The sequence below is a fragment of the Armigeres subalbatus genome, chromosome 3 (genome assembly GCF_024139115.2).
Source record: "Armigeres subalbatus isolate Guangzhou_Male chromosome 3, GZ_Asu_2, whole genome shotgun sequence".
In the NCBI taxonomy this organism is placed as follows: domain Eukaryota; kingdom Metazoa; phylum Arthropoda; class Insecta; order Diptera; family Culicidae; genus Armigeres; species Armigeres subalbatus.
In genome coordinates, this window is record NC_085141.1 from 143,058,359 (window position 1) to 143,073,241 (window position 14,883).

General features: G+C 40.9%; 1 protein-coding gene across 1 annotated transcript in view; it reads right to left on the reverse strand.

Moving 5' to 3' along the window:
• LOC134221216 (titin-like) overlaps positions 1 to 14,883 on the reverse strand; it is a 42,005-nt gene that overhangs the window by 13,379 nt on the left and 13,743 nt on the right. Inside the window, 5 exon segments of the mRNA XM_062700413.1 lie at positions 1 to 6,807; positions 6,978 to 7,334; positions 7,390 to 7,554; positions 7,613 to 7,689; positions 7,757 to 8,057. Of these exon segments, the coding sequence (XP_062556397.1) occupies positions 1 to 6,807; positions 6,978 to 7,334; positions 7,390 to 7,554; positions 7,613 to 7,689; positions 7,757 to 7,923 (7,573 nt within the window). The 5' untranslated portion in view covers positions 7,924 to 8,057.

Genomic DNA, 14,883 nt, shown 5'->3' on the forward strand with positions numbered 1-14,883 from the left:
GTACTTCCTTTTCCGTACCTTCGAAGTTGCTACTCTCCGCTTCTGTTTCATCCACAGTGGCATCGGCTTCATTCTCTTCGGTGGATGAAGGCTCTGGCAGGACGGCCACATCCGACATCGACGCATCAGTTTCAATGCAATTTTTTGTAGACTTTGTTACGACGTCGTCTTCGGAAATTTGCTCCGCTTCTACTGGAGTAGTTGTGATTTCCTTCACTGAAGAATCCGCTGCAGCAGCTATCACAACTTCCGGCGTAGCTTCGCTTGGAGGAGGCGGGGTTGGAGTAGATGTGGATGGTTCTTCATCAACCGAGTCTGCCCTTAATGGTTTCTTAGGTTCATCCGACCGTGATCTTTGCTGTTTCTGCAACTGGTACTGCTCCTGACGGAACTTCTTCATGCCACTGGCTGTGAGTACTTTCCCCTGCCCTTTGTCTTCTACCATTCCTAATCGTGTGAACTCTTTGAGCTTTTGTGGCGAGATCTTGATGACTTTGTGTGCTTTTTTTCCTGAGCCTACTGCCGATGATGTGGCGGGTTGCGGTGTAATCGGAGCTCCCTTGGACGTAGAGAATAGAGGTTTACCGCTAGTGGTAGGTGAATTGATATCGGCGTGCTTTTTCGCGAGAAGTTTCTTTGGCGACGAACTACTAGAGAATGTCTTCTTGTGACTGATAGGCGTGTCAGTTAACTTCGACGTTGATGATCGCGACTTTGTTGGAGAGTACAGGATTTCCTGCGATTGTACGCATATCTTCACAGGAGGTTTAGTAGTCGATTCGTCTGCACTACTATGACTGGTGGGTGAAGAAGAAGGTGGAGATGGTTTGGAAGTGGAACTGCTGATGGTACCCACGCTACTCACGGACGAAACTATGCTTCTACTAACCTTGGCCGGAGTTACGTGGGTTTTGGGTGATCCGCTTCGACTAGATTTTGCGGTGGAAGTAGTGGGCGATTGTGTTGTGAAGACAGTGCCCTTGCTAGTTATCACAATCTGTCCTACGCTGCTAGCCTGTACCAGCTGTGTTGCTCCACGATTTGTGGGTGAATGTGTTCGTGATTGAACCGATTTCGCAGATGACTGTTCGTTTACTGTAGGTTTAACGGAAAGATTAGTAGATTCGACTGACAAATCCGGTATAGAAGACGGTGTCTCGTGGGAATCCTGTTGAGGGGTAGTTTTCGGAACGGATTCCGATCCGTTACTGCTTTTTGCGACGACCATTTTCTTAGTCAAATGTTTCGTCGTAGGAATTTGAAGAGTCTCTTCAATTGGCTGTTGGGTATTTGTGGTTGTTGAAATATTTGATTCGTCCAGAAGTTCACTATCATCCATAACAATCGGGATGTTGTTGATGTCGAATTTATCTTCCTCTAATCGCTGAGTATGGTTCTTTTCCGATACGACAGGTTCGTTTGCGGCAGTGCTTACAGGCGCCACTTCGCTAGCAACCTCATCAATTTCACGTTTCTTTTTCTCTGGAATGATAACAGATTCAACCGGTTCCGATTGTTTAGGTTGTTCCACTAATTCAGGGCTACTCATCAATGTCTGAAGGTGCCGCTTCCTAGGATTAATCGTCTTTGCGCTGGGTGCGGGCGAACTACTGTTTGGTTTAAGATCTACCTTGTCTGAGTCAACAACGGCAGGCTTTAATGGAGTTGCGTCTGGTAAATGTATCAAAGCTTCCGCAATTTGTAAAACAGTGTCAGTAGGATCTGTCGGAGTACAAATTTGTAATGCTTCTTCCGAAACCTTATCATCTTTCGTAGGCTTCGACTGATCATGAATGAATTTCGGCCGTTTGTATTTGGGAGATTTGGTGGGCTCTTCCACATTCTCAGTCGGTGATATCTCCGTTGGTATTGGTAAGTCCTCAACTGGCACTGGTTCAGTCAGTGTCTTTTTCCTCTTGGAGCTTTTAGGAGATTTGGGAAGTTTCTCTTTAACCTCATCCTCTTTTGTTTCCGAGGATACCTCAGTGGACTCGTAAAGCAATTCTGAATTTGACTTTCTGCCCCGGGATTTTATAATCATTTTGATGGGCTGCAGCTTATGGAAAGGCGTGGAATCGGGTTGCTCAGGAGCAATGGGTTCCACTTTCTCAACTGTACAAACAGTTGGTTCAGTAACCATTGGAATATCTTCAGCGGTTGAATCTGCCGACGATTGCTTAGGCTGCTTTGAGCGTTTAGATATGACCACTTTTGTATCTTCCTTAGATTCCTCTACAACAGACGACAATATTTCTGATTTTGATACGACTTGTTCGGTTTTTGAAAGATGCTCCTCTACTACTTCTTCGTCCTTCTTCGGCCGCTTAGATTTACGATGTTTTTCAAACGAAGTTGGCACCACAATCGGCTCTTCTTTCGAGGTTTCGACTTCTTGAGACGCTACAACTGGTTCATCAACTTTGATATTTTTACCTCGACGCGAGCGAGGAATATCTAAAGCAGTCAGATCGAGTTTATCGAGTTCACCACCTCTCTTTCTTCGCACCTTGGGAGATACATCATTAGCACGTGGCTCAGTTGCTGTTTTTTTAATATCTTCCATCGGTTTTTCGACCACTTCAGCATCTGTCAACTGTTCAGATGGAAGCCTATCGCTCTTCTTCTCCGATTCCTCATTAATAGCAATGTCGATACATGCGAGTTCCGATTTTGGGCTTTCCTCGAGTAGTTTCTTTGCTTCAGAAGTTGCATTATCCAAAGCCACCGCTTCAGGGCTTTTAATTTCATTTCCTCTCTTCTTTCGACCTTTTTGGGGTATATCCTCGATTGTTTTGGGAAGCCTGGTGTTTTGATCTGGCTCTGGAATTTCTTCAACTGGTTCTTCAACCAATCGTTCAGTAGAAACAGGCGTATCGAGGATGGTAAGATCTGAGCTTTGAAGGACACTGCTTCTTTTCTTTCTACCCTTAGGAGTAGCTTCTGCAAGGTTTGATTCTGTTTCAAACTTCGGAATTTCGATTGTTTCTTCTGATTTTTCAGACACTTTAGTAACAGGACCTGCAACAGGCACTTCTAACTTTTGGAGCTCTCTTCCCTTATTCTTTCTACCTTTGGAACCAGTATCAGCGACGGGTTGGGGTGCTTCTAATTCCGGAATTTCATCTGGTTTCTCAATAGCTGTGCGAATCGAATCGGTCGTCGCTAGATCGACATTTCGCAATTCACTATTTTTCTTCTTTCTGCCCTTGGCTCCAACGGCTGATACTAATTCCGAATCAGGAGCCACATCAGCCTCGGATGTTACTGTATTAGACGTATCAAGGTCAACTGATTGAACTATCATACCTCGCTTCTTACGATTCTTGGGTGTGACATCTGCAACAACTGGCTGTGGTTTTTGTTTCGGAATCTCTTGTACTAGTTTTTCAATCTCTACCCGAAGTGTATCATGACCCAACTGCTCTGAATGTTGAAACTCATCACTTCTCTTCTTTCTACCCTTGGGTGCACTAACTTCCAGGCATATTTCTTTTAGTTTAGGTGCTTCCTCGAGCGGGCTTTCGATACTATCATCGGCTGCAACCACTTCTGAAACTCTCTTCCTGCGGCTTTTTGGTGTGATGTCGGGGACCTCTGATTGGAGCTCCGCTTCTAAGGTCGCTTCGGTTAATTTTTCTAAAACCACAGTTGCAAAACGTTGCGACGCTGGGAGCTCCAAGTTGTGCAATTCGCCACTTCGCTTCTTTCTACTCTTAGATACGGCAGCTTCAGCATGTGGCTCCGAAGTCGTTCCCTTGTCGACTGATTCTTCAGTATGAGAAGCACCGGTACAAGGTTGGTCATCAATCTTCTGATCTGGGCTTTGAAGCTCATTAAATCGCTTCCTTCTACCCTTGGGTGTTGTATCTCTGACCGGTTCAGAAATCTTCTCAACCGTTTTTTCAAATTCGGCAGTAGCAGAGCTTGGGGTTTCAACTACTGGGCTTGGAAGCCCCACCCCCCTCTTTCTTCGAGTCTTAGGAGCCTCCGGCTCTGTGATTTCAATCACCTGTGTAACCTCCCCTATATCTGGGCTAATAGGTTCCACACTTCGTGTTTTCCGTCCTTTTGGAACCACATCTTCGACGCGTGAATCTATTCCTGACTCTACAACTTGTTCCGAGTTGAGCTCCTTATCCTCATCCACGTTTGATCTCTGATGAACGCCTCTTCTCTTTCGGTCCTTCGGAGCATTCACTGCTAAGGCTGCTTCTGGCTCTTCGTTCTGCTTTGAAGTTTCATTGATTTTTTTATCAACTTCAGAAGAAGCTGAACTAGGCTTTTCAACTGCTGAACTGCTATGCGCTATGCCCCGTTTCTTTCTTCCTTTGACAGGCGCATCTTCTATGAGTGTATTTGCTTCCGACACTACTGCTTCCTTAGAGCTATGGGCTCCAATCGCTACCAAGTCGGATTCCTTTATTTGATTTTTTGGAGTTATATCCATTTCTACTGAAATAGACATTTCTGCTTCATCAGAGTTTTGAAGCTCTACACCCTTCTTCTTTCGTCCTTTAGTAGTCACATCTTCAAAGCATGTGTGTGTTTCTGACTCAGCAACTATGGCCGAGCTAAGTGCTTCAATCACAACCATACCTGAGCTCTGAAGCTCCATACCCCTCTTCCTCCGCCCTTTGGGAGTCATACTGCGATGGGTGGATTGTGGTTCCGGCTTAACAGTTTCTTCGACTGGTTCTGGTGCTTCCACGGCCATTTTCTCAACATTGACCATGGTTGTACTGGGTTTTTCAATAACTGAATGCGGAAGTTCAACGCCTCGCTTCTTTCGTCCTTTGCGAATTACATCTTCAAGGTGTAATTGTGGTTCCGACTCTACGATTTCTTCCGAGTTCGGCGTTTCAACTGAAACCTGAAGCTCGAGGCTTTTCTTTTTACGACTCCTGGTAGCACCGTCTGGAACGGGTGATTGTGATTCCGGCTTTGCCTTTTCTTCAATCGTTTTTTCAATTACTGGTGTACCGGATTTCCTCTGTTTGCTCTTCCGACCACCTCTGGGTGTATCATCAACAGTACTTAGCGAATTTAGCTCCAACTGTTCCTTACTTATTGACACCGGTAGAGAGTCCGCTTCCGTAGGCTTCGGCATCTCGTTGGAAGAACTAACCGATGACTCCTGTGTAATGTTTGCTTGAGCACTCAGGGCCAGAATATTTTCTGCTTGTGAAATTTTCGTACGCTTGGATTTGATCGCTGCGAATTCTGAATTTTCGAAACGAGTTGGCTCGTTTGACACAACTGATTCCTGTGAGTCATCGTTAGTAGTCGTTGGTGATTCCGAACTCAGCTTGGTCTCGACCCTTTGCTGTTCCAGCAGCTCTGCAAGCTCTTCTTCGTGGGACTTTTTAACAAAATCCATTACAATCGCTTTTGACTGTTCAAGCGCAATCGCTTCGTTTTCGATTATTTTGTTGCGCGTCTTGAAGATACGCTTACCACGTTCCTTCGGCGGTAAAGTACGGTTCCTTTCAATCTCTTCTTTGAGTTGGGGTGTTGTCTCCGTAGACGATGATGGTCCCGGGGATGGGGTATTTGAGATCTTAGGAAGTTCCGGCAAGCTCGGTAGGCTAGTTTCACAAAGCAGCGATTCTATTTTGTTCGTAAGTTCCGCATCCTTCTTAGCACGCTCCAGTTCCTCTTGCTCCTGGATGGGATCTACAATGTTGGTGCTCAATTCCAGCGAAGGGTCACGTTTATTGGAAAGTGATCTCCGGGGTGACTTATTTAGTACTACTTCCTCTTCTTCGTCTTCCTTAAAATCGAAACAGGAAGTTTCCTTCTTCGAGTCATCGTCCTTGGGCGACTGAGATTCTTGCGCTATTGCTTTAACCGGCGATTCACGCTTTGTTTCATCACTGCTGATCGATTTACTGGATCCACGTGTTGCTCTATCCAGGATGCGTTGCTTTGCACTTATTGGTCGATCGGGGAAATTCTCGGTCGATGCTAGGGTTTTGTCCGATGAATTTAATGAAGTATCTCCAACACATATCGCTGCTGTCGTACTAATACAGCTTTCATTAGAAGATTTTTCCACTGTAGTTGCCACTGGCGCAGTTGGTTGATCGTTTGTCACCTCGATAAACTCCCGCTTTTGCTTCTTCGGAATATTTCGATACTTGATTGTCGTTCCTGACGACACTGGTGACGCTAACTGGGGTGAACAATCAACTGACTTCTCCAAACTCGTATCATGCGAGTTCGTTGCAGTATTCACAGATTTTAGCTTCTCAACTGGCTCTTCGTCTTTAACAGTCACCTCTTCTTTCGCAGAGTCGTTCTGATCATCCTGTTCGTCTTCACTCCAATCAGCTAAAAGTTCATTCTTCAATTCTATCTTTCCTTTGGAACCCTTCGAATCATCTTTGTCGACTGATTCATCCTCTTTCACTACTTCTACATCTTTTTCCGGAAGCTTATCTTCTTCTTTGACTATCTCTTCCTTTTCCTCGGTTACTTCCATGAAGACTTCCACTTTTTCATCATCCGCGGCATCCGCTGTAGTCACCGCTGCCCGACCTCTTGTTCGGTTTCGTCGGCGATCGGTACTTTTCGGTGTAGATTTGGCAATTGGGGCAGCCGCTCTCGGAGTGCGTCCCCCACGCGTAGGTTTTACCGGCTCAATAACCTGGATCACTTCTACTAACTCATCACCATCGGCAATCTTTTCGATCTTTTCCTGTACGTCCGTTTTTGGAGTGGAAGCAACCAATTTGCCTTGGGACTCTACAACTGTTTGGGTCGTGTCTGGCTCGGGTTTCTCCGGTGTTATTGGAACTGGTTTGGTTACTAAAAAAGAATAATATTTTAAATACAGTCATGTGTCTGAAGATTGTATGAAACATTATGATTGATACCGTTTCGCTGATTATGTTTAAATTTCAGAACTTTCCAATACTATCAGTATACTATAAATTTTCATACAACCGTTTCCATAAACTTGTTAACAACCCACTTACCTTTCACCGAAGGTAAGTTCAGCGGTATCGCGCGGCAATACTTGGTATGGAGAACAATCACATTTTGTCGCCCACTTTCGAAGCCACATTTGTGGCAACGATAGTTCTGTATCGGCGAGCCAATCGTGCTGTTGTTGGTGACATCTACCGATGAGTTCAGCGAAGACGCATTGAATGCGGATCTCGGAGTCGATGACAGCGATGAAGCCGAAGCTAGAGACGATGATAGACTTCGGCTTCCGACGCTCAGTCCCGTCGATGTTGTCGCTTGTCCCAGTATCCTGACCTCGTGCTTCTTCACAGGAATCACTGGTACTACTTTACTAGGAGAGGCGACTTTCTTGCTAGTGTTTTTACCTGCGTATAACAAAAATGTCAGAACACTAAATATTACATGATAGAACTACCTTACCTTTGCCTTTGTTTCTATCGCCAAAGATGTCCGCATAGCTTTCGCGCTTTTGAGGCAAAAAGTCGGTTGAGTTGACAATGTTTGGGTCGCCTCCTGTTGCGCGTTCGGCATGCATAACGTCAGATGGAAATTTCTCCATGTGCTTATTTTTGGCGCGGTATTGTTCTGCAAAAAAAATCCATTTTATTTTCCTGTTGAACATCGTTTCATCTCAGTGACTTACCCAAGCCCTTTCTAAGAAATTCGTGTTTCCTACCGCAGTTATATTTATAGATAAAATTAGTATTTCTGACATATTCACTGGAACGTAAGAGAGTACAATGTTTTAATTTATCTTGCAGGACCATATCAAAGTTTTCACACTTACTATGAATCTTCCTCGAAGAACTTAACAACGGCCAAGGGGCGGCGTTTCAACGTGGAAATGAAATCCTCGGTCAAACGATCACCACCCAACACCTCACCCGGCCACCAACAATAGCTGAGCTTCACCCAGACTATGTCACCGTCGTTGTATTCCCCATCGTCATCCATGTTCGGGAGCGGTTATTTAGCCTTGGGACTTCCCGGTCTCCGATCGACCAAGTTGTCAGCCAATGTGGTACTGAATCCGGGGTTTACACAAAATGTGTCGGAATGTACGTCCGCGGTTGATTCACTTAATAATCCTGATACAATGAAACAAATGTCGATTATGCCCAGTTATAAATATGATGTTTGCTTTGCTGTACTAAAATAATCGAAGAAGTCGAATCGTGTTGTGGAACGTGTATAACTTTTGAATATAGACACAAATTATGGATGCAACAATCTCCTTAAAATTAATTGCATTGGGTTGGGACGGATGTTTTTTGGCTTCGGCTCCGATCATGATCTCTAACCTGTATCGCGATGACGAATTTAATTGACAAATTTAATTGATCCCAAATCGAATCGGATATCCCTCAATCCCATAACTGAGGATATCCTACAACAAATATACGTATTTGATAAAACATGACTTTCATTTTCTTTTTACGAACAAAATATCGCAAGTCAGTCAAAACGCCGCTTGGTGCGGTTTGGCAGAACCCCGACCAACTGTAAGTTCTGCTATCAAAAATAAACTATAATGTGGTAAAATAATATTATCTCAAAATAATATTATTATTAAATAGATATTATCTCCTTGCTATGTTCGATGATGGCTACGATTGTGTTTACTAAAAATCGACCCAATTACCGTACACATTTACTAAATGTTTCGATACAACTGTGGTTCTATTAACAATCGTGATGTTGATCCAGAGATGGTGGTAGCACTATGAAGAACACCGAATCAAATATAGTAATAGAGTATATTTACACGAACGATCCTGGCACTGGGTATTTACCAAAATTTGAGAATAGGAGGTTCTACCACAGAAGTGGATGGAAGCTGTCGAGTGTCCAGCTACAGAAAGGGCGATAAGCTGGATTGTAACAACTACTGCGCAATCCCATTACTAAACGCCGCCTACAATGTGCTCTCTCAAATATTATGTCATCGACTAGCACCAACTGCCAGAAAGTTCGCGGGGCAGTTCCAGGCAGGATTTATGGGTAAACGCTCTACCACGGACCAGCATTGCAGACATACCGCGAATACAACGTGACCACACATCATCTATACATCGATTTCAAAGCCCCATATGATACAATCGATCGATATTCTAGACCAGCCATGCCAGATAATGCACGAACACGGATCTCCGGATGAACTGATACGGTTGGTCAAGGTAACGATGGATCAGGTGATGTGCGTAGTTCGAGTTTCAGGGGCATTCTCGAGTCCCTTTGAAACGCTCAGGCAAGGCAAGGTGATGGAGTTTCGTGCTATTCAACATCGATTTGGAGGGAGTAACACAACGGGCAGGAATTGTCACGAGTGGTACGATTTTCACGAAGTCCGTTCAGCTATTTGACTTCGCCGACGACAATGATATTATGGCACTGATACTGGCATTGATACTCACCACGAGTGAATTGGGTCTTCCTTCCTTCTCTTAAATAATATTAAATTGGGGAAAAACATCTGTAGTAAGTGAACCATTTTCAGTTTCTAAAAAAAAACAAGTTGTAGTTTTGTTTTCATTTTATGCAATCTTTTAGCAAAATATACTAATTTTCTGCAATTTATTATTGATTTTTGATCAACATCATTATTTATAAAGTATACATTGCTATCACACGATTATAGATTTGCAATTTGGATTAAGAGTAAATAAATAATTTCAAAAGTTTCCGGTGTTGAACTTAATCAATAATTAAAAAAAAAACACCTTAATAAAAAGTTGATTAGCTACCTAAAATCAAAAGTTGATTAGCTACGGGAAGGATGTTAACGATCATTCAGTAATTTGCGTTCGATCATTTACTCATTTTACTATTGACAAATAACTCATTCCAGAAGCTGAATGTCAAAATATGGAGGACTTCTAGTGCGAAGATTTCTCTACAACTCTGCCTTATGGTTCGTTGTTTGAATTCCACTATTAACGGAGTTATAGCTATAGTTTCAGTAACTTAGACTAAATGATAACAAAATTCCAATCATTTAGTTTGAGTTACTGCAACTAGCGCTCTAACTCCGTTAATAGTTGAATTCTAATAACGAACCATTAATTAAAGTTGTAGAAAAATCTTCGCACTAGAAGTCCACCATACAACATATTTTGAAATTCAGTCTCTGGAATGTGTTATTGGCAAACTACTAAATGATCGAACGCAAATTACTGACATCATTGGCTACGGGAAGGTTCATTAGGTCGGAGACGAGCCAGCCTCGTGCTGAAAGTCTCTCTAATAAAGACACAAAAAAAAAAAAAAAGCTTCATTAGGAATAAACATATTTTTAATTGACCTGTGCGCCACCGCGCCACGCCGACGCCAAAAATGAGCCGCCGCATAGAAATTTCTCACGCCGTCGAATATTTTTCAACGCGCCGATGACTATTGCGGATCTTTTGAAATTTTTCCATTTTGCGGATTCCGTAAAGTTCTTCCGCAGCTGTCAAAGTTCTTCCGCAGGCCTGAAAATCTTTGACACACTGAAACAAAAACCTGAAATTTGGTGTTGTTATCGTAGTATGCCATGCAAAAGGACAGAGAATAGGTATGAAGTGACAGCTGCGGTAGTTCATAAGTTGAACCGGAAAAAGGAAAGCTTTCTCTGGAATAGCAATATTGAAGGATTATTAAACCAGTAGTTTTAATGGAACTTCTGAAGAAAATCATGGAGGAACATCAGGAGGAATTCCTGGAGGAACTCCTGAAGAAACTTCCGGAAAAAAATCTTAGCTTCTTGAAGAAGCTTTCAAATTATTTTTTGGAGGAATTACCAGAGGAGTTACTGGAGGTACATTAGAAGAATTTCTTGAAAAAACTTCCTGAGAAATCTCATATAATAAAAATGAGTTGAGATTTCCTTCCTGAAGATTAAACGGGTTGACCGATTTGCAAGATTTTTTCCCTAATCGATTCGTTTTGGGAACCGCAAGGTTTATATATACAAAAAGTTGGTGAATTTAACGGGGAAATGTAAAAAATCATTAGAATACTATTTTGGGTCAGCTGTTGAGGAAAACAAAACAAACGCACGGAAATTGATCTAGAGTGCGGTGCTGCAAATAGTTCATTGTGACATTTTCAACACCCGGGCAAAGCTGGGTTTCTTTCGCTAGTTGCTGAATAAATTTAAGGTGATTATAGAATGAAGCCCGTGGTGATTATCAAATTCACCACACGTTTATCTACATACATTACCAAAAGACCAAATCTGGCGTAATAGTCTTCGTACAGTACCGAAAATCAAATTATGATTGTTCAGCATAACTATGCAAACGATCTAAAATTATTTCAGACCCATACGCGTTATGGTTCTTTCATCTCGTGCTCTTGAAAAAAATATTGGAAAAGCACGTGGTTTACAAAATGGCCGATTTCTGGCTTTATTGTATAATCACCTTAAATGGATTGTTTTTAGAAATTCCGGGAAAAACTCTTGTAGAAACTTTCCGATGAATTCCTAGAGAAGCTATCTGAAGGAATCCTGAAAGAATGTCTAGAAGAATTTCTGGAGGAACTTCCGGAGGAATCCTAAAGGAACTTCCCAGAAGTACTTTCGGAGGAATGTCCAGAAGAATTGCTAAATGAACTTCCTAACGAACTTGTGGCCGAGCTTTCTGAGGAACTCGTTGAAGAGCTTTTGAATAAACTCCGTGAAAATTTTTGCGCTTGAAGAAAACCAAATTGCTCATCAGCAAAAATAGAATTGTCATAAATATGAAACATCATTCTATAATATAAAACAAGCTTTTCAAACAGTTTGCTTATTAAAGAAAGCAAACTGGTTGGGCGATAACTGTTAAAGAACAACATCTGGCAACCCGGTTGTATCTTATGCAATCGCCGCTACTGTGGTGTGCCCCTACCGGATAGGCGTCACTGTGATAGCTGTCAACCTTTCCCTCGTTTTCAGCATAATGTAAAATCATACCGAACAATATAAACGTGTTTAATCTTGTCTCTTCAAACAGTATTCTTTTATTTCCGTTTTTCCGTACCAATCCGAAATCCTATTTCAATAACTAGGAGCCTCAGCTGGATTTTTGTCCGGCTTCAAGATTGTAACAACTTTGGAGCTTTTCAATTTACCAGGAAAGTATGGCGGTTGGATTGGGTGGCTACAAGACGGTAGACTAGCCCAAGGATACGCGCAGCAGCTGGAAGTGGCACTCCCAACGGAAAAGCAACTAGGCGCAGCGTCTCTTGAAGATGGCTGGAGAGATATTCGATCCGCCATTGCACAATGGTCCACAGAGCGAAATTAAGTGGAAATTAGTATTTTGAGCCTGAAATAGCAGAGTTAGAAAAAACCTTTGTTCCACAAAGTTGTTCCAAATAGTAAGAACTTTATCAGGATGTTGATGAAAATTAGGGTGGTCCTCATTTTCATGGAATGTAAAAATCAACTTTTTTAATTGCAAGAATAGGGGTGAACATTATTCTGTAAAGTTGTAGGCTAGCTAATTCCAATCATTTTGCTAGAAAAATATTTTCTGTAGCTCTTAAATTGACGGAATTAGAGCATTTTTCTCATTTAGACATAGGGTAGTCCCACAAAAAACAGTTTTTCTGTTCTAACTTTTTTTCTTCAAATTTCTCAGTTTAGTCGTCTTTGGAAGACTTTTAGAGCTTTTCGAGGCGCAACTTTTCGTGATAGTAGCTTGTTGATATCTTTTGCAGATGAAAAGTTATTCGCATTTTGCCAAAAAAAAATGGGTTTTTTTAAATGGCAATATCTCTGGATGGCGCAGCCATAATTTCAATCTTTTAACACCATTTCAAAGAGTAAGCCCTAGAGTATATCATATCAAAAAATCAGGAGGTGTTTTTCTTGTATCTAAAGTGACATCGGTTTAAATTTGTTAATTTTGCCTTTCTCGTACCTCAAGGTGTGACGAAAATACTCCAAAGACGATTTTATAATAGAGCACCAGAGATCCTTAGTGTTATAAACCAATCAACTAAGCTCGACGAGTTAAGTTGATGTAATTGTATGTTTGTATGTATGGCAAAAAAATTGCATTCACCTTTCGGGTATTTATACTTGACCTTCCGGCCCACATCGAGTAAAAGTGAAATATCTGATTAGTCTGGTGACCAAGTTGCACCAAACCACCATTCCTCACAAAATTATCAATCTCTATCTATTTTCCAAGATCCAAGGTATATTAGCAATTTTGAATATAAAAATTGCGGTGGTAGGAAAAATGTACAATAATAAAACTGAGCGTATTTTCCATAAATGACCCATTCTTTGGGAGTGTTTATTGTTTATGTAATTTCCAGAAAAAAAACAAAACTTCCATAAATAAACCAGAATAGAAATAAAACTGCTAAAATTTCCACAAAATGATTGTATATTCCATAAAAATTTTAAAAAATTACTGAAATCAATGAAGAACAATAAAATTAAATAAAATTTTCATTGAAAATACAGAAAACAATAAAACGGAGCATAATTTGCATGAATGATCCCTGCTTTGGGAGTGTTTATTGTTTAAGGAAAATTTGATTTTATTTAATTGATTTTTATCTTTTATGTAGTTTTCCTATTTTCTTCTCCATATAATTTTTTTTTTGTGGAATGTTTACAATGTATATAGAAAAAAATGTTATGGAAAATTTTGCAATTGTTTATTGTTTTAATTAAGAAAATTATATTTTTCCAAAGAAGAATTTCGATTTCTTTGTGGAAAATTATTCTTGCATAATTGTTATTTTCAGTTCAAAATGACTAATGCCTTTTATGATTTTTTTTAAAATTATTTATGTTTCCAAAAATTTTGAATTATGGGATTTTTTTACTTTATTTATTTATTGCTTATTTACAATTTCCTATCTTGGACAATATATTTCTTTTATGCATATCATAAGTATGATTACTTCTATTGATTAAGACCCTTTAGTAGCTTCAAGTGCCTGATATTTGCATCAAAACTGTATATTTGATCTCGAATGTGATGAATAATAGCAAGCTGTGATCTTTTCCACTCAGAATTGTCAGAACGTTACATAATGAAGCAAGGTAAGGTCACTTTCTGGAGAGCTGACATTCAAATAACGATAATACTTTTTCAACAGTGATTCAGCTGGCCGATCTCATCTTCCTTCTTTTGAAGGAAACACACTGAAAAATTTACTAGAATTTGTAAAGAATCGAATTTCCCTAGAAGTAAACGAAAATTTGGTGAAAAGAAGCTAAGCCTCGTGTTGCTGAAATTCCGAAAGCTATGGCGAGAAGCTGGCCGGAAACGGGACCATTTTTTCAAGTTGAACGAAGCTTGGATCGCAGGAGAATTTGTAGTCGATATCCATTCTCCTTCAAAATCATCTGGCTGCCGTACTTCAAAAACTTTCGCTGCTTTGACATCCAAAACAAAGAAAAAGCGGATTGAGTCCATACTTAATCAATTTTCAATGGAGGAGATTTTGTTTGCTGCTGCGACTTCCGTAGCCCGGGCAGGGTTTCGTAAAGCTGGGAAATTGATTCAAAAATTGTCAGAAAACCCTGATGCAGCATTCGAGCTGCAGCGTTCGGCAGAACTTTCAAATCAAGATGTTGTAGCTCTAACAGCGGAGGAAGCTCTTGCATTTTATGCAAAATGATTTTTCTAAAGCTCAGTATTCGAATATCAGACAGCAAACTATCGTCAAAGGCGTCGATATATTTGCAGCGTATAACAAACTGGTCGAAGCAAAAAGTTGTGTTATCCTACAGGTATACAAAATAACTAATCCATAGTACATGATAAATACTAATGAAAATTTCTGATAGGTCTTTCTATAAATCCATCAGCTGCAGAAGTGCCGTTACAAGAGCTTGTCGAGCATACCTCGAAGCGCCTTCTGGAAAGCGTGGATAGTAAAGAATTACTTTCAAATAGTGGACCGTATGATGGGTACACAATT